This window comes from Sminthopsis crassicaudata, chromosome 3 (genome assembly GCF_048593235.1).
Source record: "Sminthopsis crassicaudata isolate SCR6 chromosome 3, ASM4859323v1, whole genome shotgun sequence".
Classification (NCBI taxonomy): Eukaryota; Metazoa; Chordata; class Mammalia; order Dasyuromorphia; family Dasyuridae; genus Sminthopsis; species Sminthopsis crassicaudata.
Window position 1 is genome coordinate 4,636,427 of NC_133619.1, and position 19,005 is coordinate 4,655,431.

At 42.7% G+C, this 19,005-nt stretch overlaps 1 protein-coding gene across 2 annotated transcripts in view; it reads right to left on the reverse strand.

Annotated features, from left to right (window-relative positions):
• Positions 1 to 536: 536 nt before the first annotated feature.
• The window catches only part of CCDC50 (coiled-coil domain containing 50), a 75,781-nt gene continuing 57,312 nt past the window's right edge, over positions 537 to 19,005 (reverse strand). The window contains exons 6-12 of one of the 2 annotated variants that reach the window (XM_074297864.1): positions 17,951 to 18,487; positions 15,378 to 15,493; positions 14,783 to 14,827; positions 14,551 to 14,655; positions 12,016 to 12,095; positions 6,483 to 6,589; positions 537 to 3,851 (exon numbers count right to left, since the gene is read on the reverse strand). In XM_074297864.1, coding sequence (XP_074153965.1) covers positions 3,832 to 3,851; positions 6,483 to 6,589; positions 12,016 to 12,095; positions 14,551 to 14,655; positions 14,783 to 14,827; positions 15,378 to 15,493; positions 17,951 to 18,487 — 1,010 coding nt within the window. In that variant the 3' untranslated portion in view covers positions 537 to 3,831. The remainder of the gene's footprint in view (positions 3,852 to 6,482; positions 6,590 to 12,015; positions 12,096 to 14,550; positions 14,656 to 14,782; positions 14,828 to 15,377; positions 15,494 to 17,950; positions 18,488 to 19,005) is intronic. The other variant, XM_074297865.1, reaches the window with a different exon arrangement.

The following is a 19,005-nucleotide window of genomic DNA, read 5'->3' on the forward strand; positions in this document are numbered from 1 at the left end:
TCTCCACATCTCTTGATCTCTCCTTGCATCAGAAAGAAGAGGAATTTAGCTGACACTCTGCTCAATGCAGCATTAACAGGACAGGGCCCCATCAAGCTCCCCTTTGGCATAGGGCCCAGAGGAAGGAAGAGTTGCTGGTGTCAATAAAAGGGAAGCAAATATGGCTTCGTGACCTGCAGGCACCACTGGAGACACAGGAAAGGAGAATCACTTTCCATAGTCACTTTTCTGACTCGAAGCAGACTAAATAAATAAATAAATGTCATCTGGAACTAAATGGGTTTACTCCTTTTGTAGGGATACCCCTTATTTGTATGTGTGTAAATAAAAAAGGCATTACGATAAAAGAGCAGCATTCAGGGAAACTCGACCATCACACTTTTCCTGTGTGTTTGCTGCCCAGAATTGACCCATTTCCTTCTTGGACTTAATCCTGCTTTGTTTCTCAGTTAAAAAAAAAAAAAAATCAAAAGGCCCCTGTATAATGGGGTTTCACTATAATACAGTGGGGACTTCACACAGCTATGACTAGTATATTTCTTCTTTTTTTTTTTAAATTAGCACTGAAAATATGAATAACTATCCCAAAGCCAATGGACATAGAGGCAACACTTAGTAAAAATCAAGCCTCTGAATATAAAATAAAACATATACACAAAAAGTAGAATATTTCCATGATAACAGCAGTTTCTGAAATAAAACATTTGGCACAGGATTCAATGTACAGAAGGTCTTCCAATAGTAATATATATAATATATATTTTAAAAAATAATAAACAAATAAACAAACAACAACAACAAAAACAAACACCACCAAGATTGGTTGTTTTGGTTCCTGGTAAAACTCCCCAACCTGGCAAAATCCTAAAATGTAGAAAGGTATGAACAATCATCAGAAACACGCAATCAGAAGACACTGTAGGGTCTTCTCTGCCACCACAGAGATGCAACATCCGATGTCGGATCAATATGGTAACTCTGATCCAGGAAAGGGAGCTTCTTGTTGGCCTTTCCTTTTTAACATGAAATCAGTCTTTGTAATAGACCATCCATGTAACAAAGAGAAAGGAACCTCAAAGTTCAAGGTCTAAATTTCTAAATCTCTCCCACAGATTTTCCATCAATTCTTTGGCCCCAGAACTAGGGGTGGGTGGGAATGGGGGAATATGTATCTGGAAGGATCTTATTCTTCATCTGAAATTTAAGCATCTCGTGAACTTTCTGCCTCTCTATCCAGTTGGCAGTGGCATATGATCATCGATGTCCCATTAGGAGGAGAGCATGACTGGAAGAATGGCAGTAATGGGTCCAGTGGCTTTCCTAGATGCTCCTCCCCCACTTACATTTGGGAAGGACCCAGCAAGCCAAGGCCCTGCATTGCAAAGAAATGAAATCAGAGGAATACAATATTCCCGGCTCTTGAGACCAAGGGACAACAGCTGATGGGCTGGGGAGTTTGCAGTTACAGGATTAAAGCAAGAAATAATCTCCCTACAGAGGTTAGTTTTGCACATGGCTCAGAGAGGGTCAGAAGAGTAAAAGAAAGATTTCCTATCTTGTTATAAGACTTTAAAGCAAAAGGCCATTTGACTAATTCAGTGCCCTGGGTTTGGAGCAGACAACTGACCTTTTTGGTATTTCTTAACATTATCATTGTGGTCTAGATTTCAAGGGAAGAAGGGTGGGATTCAACTGAATGGACTGTAGTATTTACTTCATTTTCTGGCAAGAAAAAAAAAAAACTGCTCCTCTTAAAAAAAAAAAAAAAAGATTTTAGTTACATCTAACAGGTAAAGAGGCTAATTTATATTTAAACTCTTTTCTTTTCAAAGCCTAGACACTTTACACTGTTCTAAAGTGATGCTAAATTGGCCAGCCATGACCACAGAAAACGATATTCTCAGTCCAAACCCAATGCCAGCGGCTGAGCCACGGGCAGAATCCGGGGAGGTGTCCGAGACATTGTGGACTTCATCGCAGAAGCATCCCCTGTGGACACTTCATGGAACTAAATACAACTAGAGAAAACATGAGGGAAACCAGAAAAAGGGAAAATTGTGACTGTTTCATAAAGTAGAAAAATAAACATTTGTCAAGTTTTTAAAAAGGCAGTTATTGTTTGCTAAATTATGAATTTAAGAAGGTTGTGTATTCTGTTCCTTTAAAGTCACTGTGACTGGCAAACTTCCAGAACGTGGGACACAAACAACCGGGCAGGCAAAATAATACCCAGATTGCTAGAGCTGGCCAGTTTGAGTATTAGAGGCCTCACTACAGGTAATTTGGAATTTGGCAGGTTCCATTTTCCATTCTACCTTCAAATGTGCTTTTCCTCATGAACTGATGTCATCTCCAGAGACATCAGCTTTCTCCTGGTTTCCTAAGTCACTACCTCTCTTGCTTCTCTCCTTCAGAATAAACACTTCTCCCTATTCACTAAGTACCAATTGGTTCTCAAACTAATGACTTATGTACACTCATGACCCTCACGCATAATGAGACTTCATTTTAGTCTGTTTTCAGAACTGACTGTGGTGGAGACACCAACTTATTGTGGCATCCTAGTCCGCTTTTACCCACTCACACTTTTTCTATCTGGAGTATACTTGGCAACAAGCAGGGTGCATACCACCAAGAGAAAATCCCCCCCAAAACAGGATTGATGAGTGACTACCATTGGTTAATTTCCATTTCCATTATCCAAGCATGGAAGGAAGGAAAGAGCTTCCATGAGAACAGTATCAAGGCTAGAAACTGGGTTTCTCTAAGGCATTGATTAATTCCTGTTTTCTGAACATTAGGAAGACTCTTTCTGAAGAGTTCTTTATCTTGGGCATCAGCAAGACTTGGAAGCAGAACGCATGGGAGGGTTAAATGGATTTGTATCCTTTTTGAGCCCAAGCGGAAAATAGCCACCATGTCACCAGGCCAAAGAGACAATGAGGATGGCTACAAGTACTCTCTAACCAAGGAAGATTGCATTCTCAGAGCCGAGAAAGCATGAGCACTATCATTAAATTATTTAAGTGGGAACGGGGGGGGAGAGGGAAAGGCATTTCTGGGGTCAGTGGAGCTTTATCCGTGCTCTCCTTTTCCTGACTGGCTTTACTGGGAACAACAAATATTTTATGAGATGATAGACATCATTACCTCTGTGTAACGAGTGCCAGATATTACGCCGAGGGCTACCCCTCCAAGTCACTTGAGCTCTGCCACGGAGAATACACCAAGCTCCATTCTTTAGGAAATGAAGGGGAGCCCAGGCCAAGGCAAAAGCTCTGTAGCACTTTTCCTATTGGGCTAGAGTTTATACATAACAGGAATCTTTCTGCTTTCTGCTACTGAAGGGGAAAGATTCCCATTTTATCAAGGCATTTGTCCCTTTATATGTCATGCTTTTTTAGTTTATTTTATATTTCAGGAAGGGGATGTAGTTTCTTGCAGAGCAGAGTAAATGTTATCTCTCACAATGTCACCCAGTGCACAAATAACTAAAATGATTTCTTCTAGGAGTTTTTTCTGTGATAAAAACCAAAGCCTACTCTTCCCTCTGCTAGTTTGGATCACAACAGGATTCCAAAGCCCTCCGTCAAAGGAATGGCTGCATTGAGGCAGCAGCCCAGCTCTAGAGATTACCATACTGCCCACGTGAGCAAGAGCAATAAGAACCTTTGAAATGAATATATACTTTGAGTGGCCAGGGGAAAGTTGAGAGAACACAGTTCTGGTGGTGCAAACTTAGGAGAAAAAATAAAATGAAACAAAATGAGGAAGGCATCGGATATAATCCAGTAATGTTGACTATGGGCAGCCAGATTCAAGGCTGCTTCTTTACTGTTTAGAACGGTGACCTAGAAAGAGAAATACAGAGAAAAAAGTCAGTGAGAGATTCTTAGATACAACTTTCCAGACAATCCATTATTTACATTCTGAGCTAACGAGAGCATTTTTCTCTTCTCTGATTTTTAGTCGATCTGCTCAGGAGCCTTTAAAAAATAGCTCCATCGATTTAGAACTGGAAAGGACCTCAGGGGTCATTTTATCCACCTTCTTCCTTCCCTCACCCCTTCCAGCTTTTCATATGAGGAAATGGAAACTCAAAAAGTAAATTGCTTAAAGTCACACAAGTAGTAAATGACAAAGGCAGAAATCAAACTTCAGGTCTATTCTATTTTGTACTGTACTGCTGTGTCTCTTAATTTAAGGCACATTGGGTATGTGAAAGGTCATGGAATGGGAATCACATAGAAATTAGTTGTTTTTAGTTTTTGTTTAATGAAGTTATAACAATACTACACACACATGTACTAAGTGGTATAGCATCCATACTCTTAATTGGGGAAGTTAAATGAGTTACATAAATAGTCAGTAAAACTATAGTAATGGAGGACCTCAATTTCTCCCTCTATTTATTTAATAAGTCTATTTATTTAGTCTAAGCTTTTGGAGCAAAAGCTCATTATTTGACAAAGAGTGCTGGGAAAATTGGAAACAGTATGGAAGAAATCTGACATAGACCAACAACTCCCACCATTTACTAAGATGAGGTCAAAATGGGATTAGGACATAAAGGATGAAACCCTAAACAAATTAAGAGAGCAAGGAATAGTTTACCTGTCAGAAAAATGGAGAAGGCAAGATTTTATGACCAAACGAGATAGAAAACAATGAAATGAAAACTGGAAAAATATAATTAGATTGCATTAAAAAGTTTTTCTACAAAGAAAATCAATGTAACCAAGATTAGAAAAGAAAGCAGAAAGATGGAAAACTATTTTTAAAATCTGATAAAGGCCTCATTACTCAAATACATAGAGACTTGAGTCAAAATTATAAGAATTTAAGTCATTCCTCTAATGGAGAAATGGTCAGAAGATATGAGTAGTTTTCAGATGAAGAAGCTATCTAGAGTTATATTTTTTTTAAAAATTCTATATTACTGATGATTAGAAAAACATTTTGAGTATTTTAGAAATACAAATTTGAGTATCTGAGAAATACAATTTAGAGAGCTAGCCAGGTGGTTGATGGAGAGATTTAGATATATGCATGATATATACACTAAGTACACGAAAGGGTGACAATGAATGCCAAAGCATTTATTAAGTGTTTACTGTATGTCAGAGGTTGTACGCTTACTTATTAATATAGTCCTTAGGCAGACAAAGTAAATGGATGACAAGAGAGTCTTGAGGTGGAGAACAGCTTCTTTTTGAAATTAATGCTTTTCCCCTCCTGTTTTGGAGGGAGGTGGGTTGGGGTGGATTGTTCTGGTGACACTGTATGACTCTGCTGCCATCCCCAAAGTCCTGAGACGTCTGAGGGGTTCATGGCAGGCTTGTATCAGCTATGACCCAGGACATTCAAGGAACTGACATAGCAGTGAAGGTCAAGGATATCATTTAAAAGGAGCCTGTGGATGGAAAAAATGGGCTGGCCACGTGGCAAGAATGAGGCCCCACTAAGTGAGGATCAAGTGCTCCAACAGCATCCTCAGAATGTCAGGAGAATATGAGAAAGACCACTTCTCTACTTCTCTGGAGAACCCCCTGGTAACATTTATGGGAGGACAGAAGTGAACAAAAATCATACAATATATACCTGTGAATAGAGTGAATCAGTGTGAGGAAAGAACCTCATGATGGGCAAGTAGGAAAAAAGCAAGGGCTGCCTCATGGGAGTCAATACTGACACGGATGAGCTCATGGCTACCCTGAGTAAGAAAAAGCTCCTACCTATAGAAGCAAAAGTAGAACGGGGGGAGAAGTTGAGGAAGGGAGCAGATCCATCTCTGGAGGACTCCAAGAGATGCCTGGATACCTTCATATCAAGCTGGATGCCAAAGGATTCCTTGTTCAGCTCTGGGATGGACAATTTTGCCTCTAGAGTCACTTCTTACTCTGTGATCCTGACTTCTACTGAGCAACTGTACTTTGTTTTAAATACTCAAATATCCAGAATTCGACTAAAGAGATATCAGTTTATGGAAAACACACACACACACACACACACACACACACACACACACACACACACACACGACACTATTTCCTATCCCCTGAGCTTTGGTCCCTGGTTCCCTGCACTCCCACAGGCAGCTTAGGCCTGGAGAAAACAAGACCTTAGTTTAAATCTGACCTTAGTCATTTACAAGCTGTGTGACCTTGAGAGATTTATTTCCTTTCTGATTCCCTCAACCATAAAATGGGGATAATACTAGCACCTACTTATCAAAGATCTTGTTAGGCCCAAATTAGCTAATTATTTTTAAAGTGCTTAGTATATAGCTGGTATTATAAAAATATGTATTCCCTTCTCCCAATGGACAGCAATATTACAAAATAATTCCATTGCCAAATTTAGAACAATGAATTAGAGCTCATGGTCTGGGATGGGAAATCAGCCCTGCCCATGCAGCTGCCCCACCCCAATTGCTTCCCAGGGCCTACAGGTCCGGAGAACACCGGACTTCCCGTTCCTACCTTTGTGAGATGACTCAGCTTTGGAAAATGGCCGCGTGGAACTATGCTGGTTTGAGAAGTGTGTGTAGTCTGAGTCCGCAGCATCCACCATGGTGGGGGGTGGAGGCCTGAAAGAAAAGTCAGGGTTACACCCTGCTCGTGGTGATGGAAATGCTGACCCTCAGCTGCTGGCACAGCTCTATGGACGCCAAGGCGGGAATCCCGGCTTTCTCCTCAGCTCTGTCCCTAAGTAACCACAGATGGTGCCCGGGGCAGCTAGTCTACCATGCTGGGAATAAAAGAGCTTTGAGAGGAGGCCATGGACCGCGAGGACAACTGACTAGCTCAGGCTCCAATTCTAATTCCAGTTCCCAACTGAGGCATTCTCATTGGCCGTCTTCCTTGCCTTCATCTCTGCCTCTTGGCTCCCTTCAAGTCCTAGCTACAATCCATCTCCTGTAACTTTGGCAGTTTCCTATTATTCCCAGGACCTTCTCTATTGATTATCGCCAGTCTGTCTCGTACATATTTTCTTTGTACATAGTTGTTCTCATCCCGTCTCTCCCACTAGACTGTGAGATCACTGAGCCAGTCTTTTTCCTTTCTTTGCATCCCTACTGCTCTTGGCACATAGATAAGTACACACTTGGTAAAATGTCTATTGACCAACAAAGTAAATGATTTAAACTGGAATCTTCAAGGGATTTTAGAGAAAAGAATGAGGTAGTTCAATATTGAATTAATTTGCTACAAATGATCTACTTTGTGGATTTTGCCAGTGACAGATGGATGGCCTTCCCAAAAAACCATCAGAATACCCCTCCAGCCCCTCTGCATAAAAAGGCACACAAGGAGTCTGACAGAGAATATTCCCATTGACGTCAGCAAAACCTGACGGGGACGTCAGATGTGCTAGTGGTTTAGGGTAGCCCGTGGCTGTTAGAGAAAGCGTGTAAGCATTAACACTCACTCTGGGGAAAGAGGAAATAGGTCTCCCAAGAAGCTGGGCCCTACTCTGACTTGGATTCTGGAAGGATTTTATAACTTGGAAAGAGAAGGATATTTTAAAAAGAAGGGCAAGATGTAGTAAGTTCAGCTCTGGATAAGGAAAGAAATAGGGGGAAGAGGGAAAGAAGGAAAGAAATGAAGAAACGGGGAGACAATAGAATAAAGGAAAAAAAGAAAAAAATAAATATAAGAAGACATGAAAGTGGAAAGGAAAATGGAGAGAAATAGGGCAAGAGAAGGGGAAGCAAGCCCAGAGTGGACAAGATGAGTGAACCCTGCTGCCCACTAGGTGGCAGTGCAATGCTTTGATTCCAGGATGGGCAGCTAGCCTGTCACACACTTTCCTAATGACTGCTGTGATCTTAATGAGTTCTTGCAGAGGGTCTTGGGTAGCAGACTAAAATTCAAGCCCAATCTCACATTCAAAAAACGTCCCAAGCGTGAGCTGTATTTCTGGAGCCTTTTTGGCCATCCAGGACAAGAGACAGCCACAAAAGAAACATGGCGTGGACTTTTTTCCTGGAACTTCCAGAAAGGGGGTTGTTGGGGGCAAATGCTTTCCCTGACGTTTCTCAAATGTCCATTTTCCTTGCCGCCCCATTCATCCTGGAATTTATTATTAAGAAAAGTAAAGTTTTAAAAGCCTCCAGCTCAAGTAGCAAAAAGTCTTGAGAAAGGGCTCGTCACTCTTTCCCAAGCTCACTTTGGGCAAAGGCGCCCGTGAATCCCTTAGAGGGCCAAGCAAAGATGGCTGGACTCACCGTCTTAGGCCCTGACTACCCTTAGTGCCTGCAACATTGATCCTTCAATTACTTTCTCTTGGCTTCCTCAGTTTCTTATTCTGAGCCCCTTCACAAGGGGTTTGGAGAAGGTGACCTTGAAGATGCTTTTCAGCTCTGTTAAATCCTATCAAAATCAGCCGCTGGCCCCACTCCGGGAGGATTCTTGAAAAGGTCAAATCATGTTTATAAAATGATTTCACTTCCTAGAAGTAAAAGGTCACTAAGGAATATTACAAGAAGGGGAAAAAAGCTAATTAAAATAGGGATGGGCCTTGGAGCAGAGATAAAAAGCTTATTGTTAATGTTGTTTTCCTAATTACCGAATCTTTGAATTTATTCAATTTTCCAAGAGGGTTATTTTGTTTTCTTTTGCTAATTTCCTGAGAAAGAGTGGGAAGTGCTGAATGAGATGGAAGAATTGGATTCATGACCTAAGACATCCCAAGCACGATAGCTCCCCTGATGAAAGAAGAGAACTTAAGAGGGAGGCAAGCCCAGATGTGCTAACCACTGTTTCGCACTCGTGTTTCTACTTAAAAGAAATCTCATTTGCTGAACTGTTACTACCGGCCAAAAAGACTTTATTTTCTTCACCTACCGAGGCTTGATTTTGTTTTGTCCCTGGATTGGAAAGGACATCTCCATGTGATGGAGTTGTCAGCACATATGCCGATATGCATAGGAGCAGATGGTGCAGAAAAGATAGAGCCGGCCTCATGGGCACGAAGTCCTGAGTTCGAGATGGATCAAAGAGGAAGTGACCTGGACGGCTCCCAATATACTAAGAGATGGACAAGGTGCCCTGTATGAAAAGCACCTTCCCAGCAAATGGAGGAAATCATGGGTTGGGAGCAGAAAAATTTAGATGAGCACTGGTTTATCTTCATATCTCAGTGGAAATACATTTAAGGAAACAGCAGCAGAGAATTTCCAGGACTCTACTATCAAACAGCATGAAGATTTGCTCACGCCCCTAAAGGTCCTCTCCCTTTTCTCCCTCCTTGCGTCTTTCACCTTTCCACTCTCTCAAGAAACACTATTTCTGGATTAAAATGTATTTTTAATTTCATTTTAATTAATTAAATGAGTATTAAAATGGCCTTTGAAAGAAGAGGAGCCAGCTACTTTCTCAGCTGCTGATTCTAGACTTAAGGAACAAAGGTTTTCTAGAAAGCTCTGGATTTCCCTTCCAAAAACAAAAACAAAATGGCCGAACTTTGGCTGAAAGACATGCTGCTAGAGCACCCTGTCACAAAGGAGGGGATAAGAATCTGGCAGCAGCATTTCCTGAAGTCATCTCGTTACCTTCTGCCCTTTCAAACAGAAGATGTCTTTGGAAAAATACAAAAAGACCTTTGGTAAAGATCTGGCACAGGATATTAGGGTGAGAGAGGGGTTTTTCAGCCCCAGAGCCACCATTTTTTCTCTACAATACTGCTCATGCTTTAGAGATTTATTAATACTATAGTAAGCCCAATCCAGGTTCAGATTCTTTATTATGATATTATATTTTTATTAATTTTGTCATTTTAATAATATTGTTTTATTTATTATTACCTATTATTTAATATAATGATAACATTTATTATTATTATTATTATTTTATAATTCAGAGTATTTTCAAAATAAGACTTCTGTCACTTGGGCCTCATTTCTCTTTTAATAAACTTCCCCTCACCGTTCCCGATCTTTTTTTTTTTTTTTTCCTTTCATTTCAGAAGATAACCAAAAGCATTATATAGAAAGCCTGAGTACAGATCACTCCATTGACTCCTGAAAAGTACCGGCCCTCCAACCCCCTCCCCCAACCACTCTGGCTCTCAGGGAAAGAAAGGCAGCTCAGAACAGCTGAGGTTACACTTCATAGCAATTTAGGACAAGGAAGCAGGAAGTGAGGAGATAATTGCAGCTATCTGAGCCAGGGAGACTGAGATGGGCACTTGTCTGGGCCTCCGAGCCTCGGGTAGACAGATGCACACAGACACATGAGCCCAGATGCCAGGGAAATTCAAGAATGCCCAAGAGATTTGATGCTCTGGGTGATATCCCAGGAGAAAAGCCTTTGGCTTCTTTTCTCCATCAGCTCAGCCATCGCTTCAGTTCACCTTACTGGAAGGTCAAAGGCACATCCGTTCCCACATCATTGTCAAAGATCTGAAACTCCCCTGCTTAGGCCCACATACTCCGACCAGATACCACCCAAGAAAGTAAGAAGACTGAGATAGCCGGCCCGTGGTCAGCAGACCCCAAAATGATAGATTTGATTGCCAAGCCATCATCTGGGATCTGGGAAATGTACCAGAGAACCCGGGGAACGTTAAGTAGATTGACATCCAAAAAGGGAAGACAATAGAGGCTGTGCACTTGACTTAATTGTCTGGCAAAATTCTCAAAAGTATTATTAAAGCAGTGGTCCTCAAACTTTTTAAATAGGGGGCCAGTTCACTGTCCCTCAGACTGTGGGAGGGCCAAACTGTAGTAAAAATAAAAGCTCACACTCTGTCTCCGTCCCTCAGCCCATTTGCCATAACCCGGCAGGCGGCATAAACGTCCTCAGCAGCCACATGCGGCCCACGGGCCGTAGTTTGAGAACCCCTGTATTAAAGGGAGGGTTAGAGAGGATTTAGAAAAGGAAACAGCAATCACTAGGGGTCCTGAGGGCTCCCTCTAGAATGAGTCGGATCAGACCATACCCATTTTCCTTTTGGACCAGATTTTCTAAACTGGAAGCCTGGGGATCGAGGGCTGTAGCTAGAATATTAACAGTAGGTGTGATAATCGCTTGGCTATGATTCTTATGGAAAAGAGGGACCTGTGTGGGCCTGTCATGAACAGCAACAGCAACTTAGAAGGAACTGTATAATCAGTATCTGTAGAAACCCATTTGTTCCTAAGCCGTTTCCAAAACAGGCAAGTTAAGTGTCTGATGGGAACTTTCTATTGGAGGGCACATTTCAGGCAGCAAATCCTCCTTGCTGCCTAGACCCAGAAAACCACCATCCAAACCACTGAGTAAGAGATAAGGGAAAATAATTTGTGCTGACCCCCATGGTTGCAAAACAGAAAAAGGAGGCAATCGAGTGACATCACTGAAATCCACAGAACTGTTTGTACAGGAGACTTCAGAATGGTTTCAAAAACAGAATGCCTTAAGGATAAGGAAAACTTATGTCAATATTATGTCAATTATGGAACAAAATCTGGCCAGAGAAGAGGGCAGGGATGTCTGATAAAGGTCTAAAAGTTGCAGGGGGGGTGGGGGGAAAGCTAGGTGGTGAAACAATAGCCAGGAAGACTCATCTTCAGCCACAGACACTTACTAGGTGTATGAGACTAGGCAAGGGACTTAAATCTGCCTTAGTTTCCTGTAACTGAGCCCGAGAAGGAAATGGCAAACTATTCCAGAATCTGTGCCAAGAAAACCCCCAAATGGAGTTATGGCAATAACAGCAAAAGGGAGAATTATGTAGTCTTTTATCCCAGCTACCCACATACATAGATTCGGCCTCCATGTATGGATTCTGGCTATAACATGTGACAATCAGTTTCTCATTAACTTAAATTCCACCTCCTGACTTTTATGCCCTAACACCCCCAACTCCCATCATGCTGAGGGAGTGTGACTTTCCAAATTGTATTCTCAACAGCTGCCTTTTCCTCTCTTCCTTCTGGGCCACTTCATCAAACTCCAGACAACCTCTATCCAGCATAAACACTTGCCCAAAGCCAAGGTCAAAGGTCCCCCTTTTCCAAGCTGAGCTTACCGAGTTGGCTTCTCATTCTTAGACCAGGAGCTTTCATGGGCCTCTCTTGACTTTGGCCTTGTTGTTTCTGCTGTTTTAGACTAGGAAACAAAAGGCAAACTTAAGGAAAACTGGATGATGATATAATTGCTTAATTTAAAAAAAAAAAAAAAAAAAGTATTTTTCAATTTTATGTAAAAAAAAATGTTTTTCAAAATTTTGAGTAATAAATTCTTTCCCTCCTTCTCTCCACTCCCCTCCCTGAGAAGACAATTTGATAATAATGTTATACATATGCAGTCCTGCAGAACATTTCCACATTAGCCCCATCGTAAAAGAAAATGCAGAACAGAACAAATAACAATAATGAAACCAAGAAATATAGTGTTTTTTCTTTTTTTTGCTTGTTGGGTTTTTTAAAAAGTATGTTTCAATCTATATTCAGACTCCATCACTTCTTCCTTTGGCTTAGATACCATTTTTCACCATAAGTCCTTCAGAATTGTCTTAGATCATTGTAGCCACGTCATTCTCCAGTGATCCGACGCATTCTAGAGGGAGCCCTCAGGACCCCTAGTTATTATTATTATGGTATACTGCATTCTCCCGGTTCGGCTCATTTCACTTTGCATCAGTCCGTACCAGTCTTCCCAGGTTTTTCTGAAAGCAGCCTATTTGTTCTTTCTTAATACAACAGTATTCCACACCGTCATGTACTACGACTTGGTCAACCATTCCTTAATTGATGGGTATTTTCAATTTCCAATTCTTTACCACTATAAGAAGAGCCTCTATAATTATTATACCTATACAAATAAGTCCTCTTTCTTTTTTTTTTTTTTAATCTCTTTGGGATATAGAACTAGTAATGATATTGCAGGGTCAAAGGGTATGCACAGTTTGATTGTCCTCAGAGCATAGTTCTAGATTGCTCTCCCAAATGATTGGGTTAGTCCCCAAATTCACCAATAAAACATGATTGTTCCGATTTCCCCACATCTACTCTAACATTTGTCATTTTCATTTTCTGCCATATTGGCCAATCTGATAGATGGGAGGTGGTATCTCTGGGTTGTTTAAATTTGCATTTCTCTAATCAATAGCAATTCCAAGCAGTTTTTCTATATAGCTTTGATTTTTTCTTCTGAAAATTGCTTGTTCATAGCCTTTGTATATTTATCATTTGAGGAATGACTTGCAATCTTATAAATTTGACCCAGTTCTTTAGATAGTTGAGAAATGAGGCCTTTATCAGAAAAAAAAAAAAAAAAAAAAACTTGCTAAAATTTATTTAAATATTTTCTGTTTTCTAAGAATAGACCAGACTTGGAGTTAGAAAGACTTGGAGCTTGAATTTAACCTCAGGAGCTAGCTTTTAACCTTGGACAAATGACTTCTCTGTGCCTCAGTTTCTTTAACTGTAAAATAGGCAGCCCTTCCCTGGACTGTGAAAAGGATAAAATGCTACCATGTGTGTAAAGGGCTTTAGAAGCCTTGCATTCTTGTATTAAGGATAGTGACCTTTTCAGTAGAGCTAAGATTTGCAAAGCTCTTCATATATACCAGCTCACTGGATGCTCACAACAATCCCAGAAGACAGTGCTATTTTATTCATACATACATGTATGTATGTGTATATATGTATATGCATATGTGTATATGTATGGGTGTATATACACACACACATACACGTGCATATATTACACTTTTACATATATGTATATTGGTGTTGTTGAGTCAGTTTATTCATATCTGAATCTTCATGACCCCATCTGTGGTTTTTTTTTGGCAAAGACACTGGAATGGCCGCCATTTCCTTGCCAAGCCCATTTTTTAGATAAGGAACTGAGGCAACAGTGTGGAGAGTCCAGAGTCACACCACTAGTACATGTCTGAGATCTGAAGACATAGAGATGAGTCTCTTCCTGACTCCACGTCCAGGCCTCTATCCACTGTACCACTTCACTGCCTTAACAAACAGGGTTAAGAGACTCGGCCGGGGTCACACAATTAGTAAGGAACTGAAGAAGCATTTGAATTCACAACTTCCTGATCTAAGTCTAGTACTTTTTTCACCACATCACTTAGCAACAGATATAAGTCTAGAACGGTAGGAAGAAGGGATCGTGTTATGTTTAAAATCGAGGGGAAAAACTTTGAATTTGATCCAGTAATAAAAAGCCACCAGACTTTACTGAACAGGGTTGGGGGGGATTGATTTGGTCCAACCCCCACTTTAGCAGCTCAGTAGAGGATGAACTATGGCATTATACCATGAGGCTGTTGCAATAGTCTAGGTGTGAAGCAATAAAAGCCTGCCCTGTGTAGCGGTAGCATCAGGAGACAAGTGTCCTACACAATAGGTTCAAAGGTCAAAATGATAGGATTTGACAAGGGACTGGATGTGGGAGGGAGGGTGAAGAGTCCAGAGTGACTCTTAGCTTTCATTCTCCAGGATGTGGACAGCCTGGGTCGCAAAGGGCCCTCTTGGTTAACCAAAAGCACCCAATTCCCTTAAGGGTGGGGCCTCTGGGGAAAGGAGCTGGGCAAAAGTACCTTCCAGTCTGGGTCCTGCTTCCTCTTTTCCAAGGAGGACTTCTCCCGTTCCTTTGCCTTCTTATAGGCTTTTTTCTCTTCAGCCATGAGCATGCGGGCGATCTCCTGGAAGATAAAGCCAGTGTCGCTGGGAAAGGCCGCCCCACTGGAGCCAGGGATGGATAACCCTCAGATCTCACTAAAGCCAGGGATGGACACCTCTCAGATCTCACTGGAGCACAGGGTAACTTACCTCATCCTGAGCTACCTGGGCGGCTCTCTTGTCCACCTGATTAGCCTGAAAGGGAAGGAAATGTGGAAATGAAGTGACACTGGGCAGCCACGTGATTTGGGGAAGACTTTGGAGGATGAGAGACCCCCGTTGGGTTTGGAGAGAAGGTTTGAGAGAGGCCTGCTGTCACGTCTCAGATCCCTGTGGGGAACGTTCCCAATGGGAATTGTACTAATAACTTTCCTTGTCCCAGAACCCATCATCAAACCTGACACATGGGATACTGGTGTGTAAGTGACAAAAGGAGATGTTGTCATCAGGACCAGGGAACAGAACAAGAGAGAATGGGTGGGTGAGGGGCTGTCACTGCCTTTCAACATCCATCTGCCATTGACTTACCCAGATGGAAGAGAAAAACAAGTACCCCCTCCCCCATTCATACACACACACACACACACACACACACACACACACACACAAAATCTCTTCTCCAGTCCATTAGGGCTAATGAGCACCACAGAACAACCAATTTCACTGGGATTATGCAAAAACAACAACAACAAAAAAAAAACTCAATAAATCTGGCCCGGATCTCTCCATGTCCATCTTCGCTCACCATGAGTTCTTCTTCCTGAAGCTTCCTGGCAATTTCGGCATCGTACAGTTCCTGGTTCCTGTGGGTCATTCTCGGCGGTGTATAGATGGTGTCTTTTGTCCCCCTTGGCTTCATTCCTAGAAAAACTCAATGCAGTCAGTCAGCCTGCTCATTTCCCAACCAGGGCGGAAAGTGAGGATGAGGAACTCTCCCCAGAGCACCTGGCATTCCCTGGCACCATGTACAATGCCCGTCTTTTCTCGGCACTAGCCCCGGGCCAGTTCTAGCTGTTTCCTGCAAACAAGCTCCTAGAAGGGCAGACCCTCCTCACATTCACATCCACAGCTTGCTCACAGACCTGCCTGGAGCTATTTGCAAGAAGCCTGCTTAGAAAGTTCCCCTCTCACATCCTTTCTTAGTGAGTTGCTGAATCAGCTGCAACTTTAGACATTTATTCCAGTCAACCTGGCTCATCTAGAAATGGGAAATGAGAAAAGAAGAAGTGGGAAAAATGAAAGCAACCACAAGAAGCGGGAGTTGAGGAAGAGAAACTTGGTAGAATATTTCCAAACTTCTAAAAGCCTGGGAGAATTTTTTTCCAATCTACCATGCCTCAGGATAAAAGAGCAAATCCCTGTTAGACTAAAAACCCTGAATGTAGGTGATGCTAAATGCTTCAGACAGAAGTGAAAAAACAAATCATTCATTGCACAGTGAAATTGGCCCCTTCTTAAGGATGACAGTGGGTCCTCAGTTAAGGACATGGATTAGACCCAACTCATGTCACACCTTCTACAAGAGGCTTTTCCTAATCCCATTTCCAGCCCTGGATTGCTATTACTCTCACTCAAAGTGACTCTGTATTTGATTTCTACATGTAATATGCAATACCGAACTGTGAACAGCTGCATTTTCCTTTTTTTTTTCTCTTGAATTAGATGAAGAATGGAGGACCCTGGATAGAAAGAATATAGAAATATCAGCAGGAGAAGGACTGACTTTGGAACAAGAAACCCTTAGTTCTTTTCCTTGTACATTTTACATGTGACTTCTTTGTGAGAGGGGATTATTTCACTTTTGTTTTCATATTCCCAGAATCTTTTAGAAGCAGCTTGGAATACTGAATAGAGCCAGCCTGAGAACCAGGAATTCCTAGGTTCATCTCTTTATTCTAATACTTTGTGGATTGTGTAGTCAAGGGAAAAGTCATTTAATCCTTTGCTATCTTCAGCCAACTTTGAGACTCTCAGCTGCTGAGGTGTGACTCACGTGCACTGGTGAAGAAAGTTCCCTCCTCCTCTTCCTAAACCAATGAAATAATAGATCTGGGCAAAAATGTCAAAATAAACATTGCCTAGTGCTACGCCAGGCACCTGTCTGAATGAGAGGCTGTAGTGTTAAATTCACCTATTTTATAACGACACAGAAAGCATTGTCCAGCTCATCTTTCAATCTGGCCCTGGCATGGTGAGCTCTTTCAGTAGACACTACGCTCTCCTCCCCAGGCAGGAAGGGCAGCCCCCAATATCCTTCTTCTAGCACCAAGCTGTCACATTTTCCCCATGAGATTTCTGCTCAGGTTGTCTGACAATACACTCAGATAAGAGAACACCGCTGGCGTTAGAGAGGACAGAGATGTGCTTCAAATTGCACCTCTGAGATTTATCAGCAAATCACTCATTTTAATGTGGCAACACTCTCTGAAGAGTGGAGTTATATGTCTTTAAAAGACTCCAGGGAAGTTAAGGGAAAAGCCCCCAAAGGAATAATGGACCAAATGCTTCTCTGGGGCCCAGACCTCACTGAAACAAAATCAATAGTTGCCAAGAGGAAAGCGGTTTAATCCCAAAAAATATTACCGCAGTGAGGAACATAGTACCTGAGACCGTTCTACTACTGCAACAGTGACGGTCTGTGCCGTACAGCAGCGAAGAGCCTAGAAGCTTCACTGACATAAGGATATATCAGTTTAGATCCCAGAGAGCCTGCTGCACAGGATCTAGAGTCTTGCCCAGCTGTGGTCCCAACCCCGGGCCAGGCGGAGTCCATCAGATGATGCTGACCTGGGATTCTAACATCAGCCTTACAGACCTTTAAAGGTGAAAAGTACCTCTGAGAGAATCCAAAAGCCCAAGTTTTTGCCTCTAAGTCCTGTTTGCCTTACTCCTAATCTGATCATCTCTGTGATTAAGTTCTTCTGAAACCAGGAAAGGAGAAACATTAAGGGTTTATTCATTTGTTTGGGGAAGAAGGGATTTAACCTCCTCCCCGAATCCACCGAGCATCTCCTGAAGTGCCCCTGGCATCGAGCACTTCCCTGGCTCTACCCTTGGCATGGGAGTCCTAGCAAAACATGGAAGGAGAAGTTACGCCTCTGAAATGCTTTCTAGTTCCTCTTTTCCCCAACTAAGTTCACTTCCAGGACAAGAAAGGGCAGTGTGTTCATGTAAGTGACCCTGAAATGAATCTGATTCCCCCAAATGCTTTCAAACCCAGGAGCTCACAAACAGAGAGGCCTCTGCCCAAATCACCTACTGCCCATTTCAGCCAGGCTCAGTGTACAGAGGTCTCTAGTTTCCACGGTCCTCCATTACCTGTGTCATCGAAATAGTGTTTTTCCTCCCTCTTGGAGGAGGCAGGCGTCCTTGTCCTGGGACCTTCCTTTTTATCTCTGGATTCCCCCATCCCACAGTCTCTCTTATGCCTTTCTTCTTTCCTATGAGGCCCTGGCTTCTGGGAGCACTTGGGCGAGAGTCGGTCTTGGTGGTGGGATCGAGAGTCATCGGGATGTCTCGCGGAACCATGGCTAAAGCTGTGGTCCCAATCATCAGATTCCGCACTCAGAAAACCGTCCCCACCGATCTTGGGAAGGGGAGATCTCAGGAGTCTCTCGTGTCCAGAGAGTTTCCTTTCCTGGGTTTCCCAGCTAGTCTGGGGGTCCTCCCTTCCCTTGCTAAGCCTGAGGGAAGACACAGAATTCTCCACGACATACTGCTCCTGGCATTCATCTGTGTCTTCTGAAGGCCTACTGGGTCTGTCCCTCCTCCGCCTCACAGGCCTGTCTTCTTGCTGCCTTCGAGACCTTGAGGGCTCAGAACCCAGCTCCCTGTTCCTCCTTGACCTTGGAGGATCTGGGGACGGAGCGGGGAGGTACGACAAAGAGAGAAGCAGGTTAGCTCAGAGTTAGCACACGGGAACAGCCTACACCAACTCATACAACAAGGAGGGGGGATGCCCTGTTCAACATGCAACAGAATGGACAAGATGGCTTCACTGAGCTCACAAATCAACCGAGAGCTTGCACAGGCTGGTGCGGCAGAGTGAAGGGCATGAGCATTTGCAGCATCTGCAAGGAGCAGGTCAGAGGACGACGTGGGAAAAGCAGGCCGCACACAGCTGACAGAATTAGTGACCCAGTCAGCCATTCACACGGGACCTTTGAGGTCTGAATGTGGTTGAGGAAGATGCCATCTTCCGGAGGGCTCCACCTGTGATTTCATTGGTTTAGGAAGCTGCCAATGAGGAAACACCCTGCACTGAGGCAGGTAACATAAGTTCCCTATGGCACAGAGAATTAAAGCACTGCCGGGGCACTGAGTCACATAGCCACCCGACTCCAATGCTGGATGCTCTATCCACTACACCACAC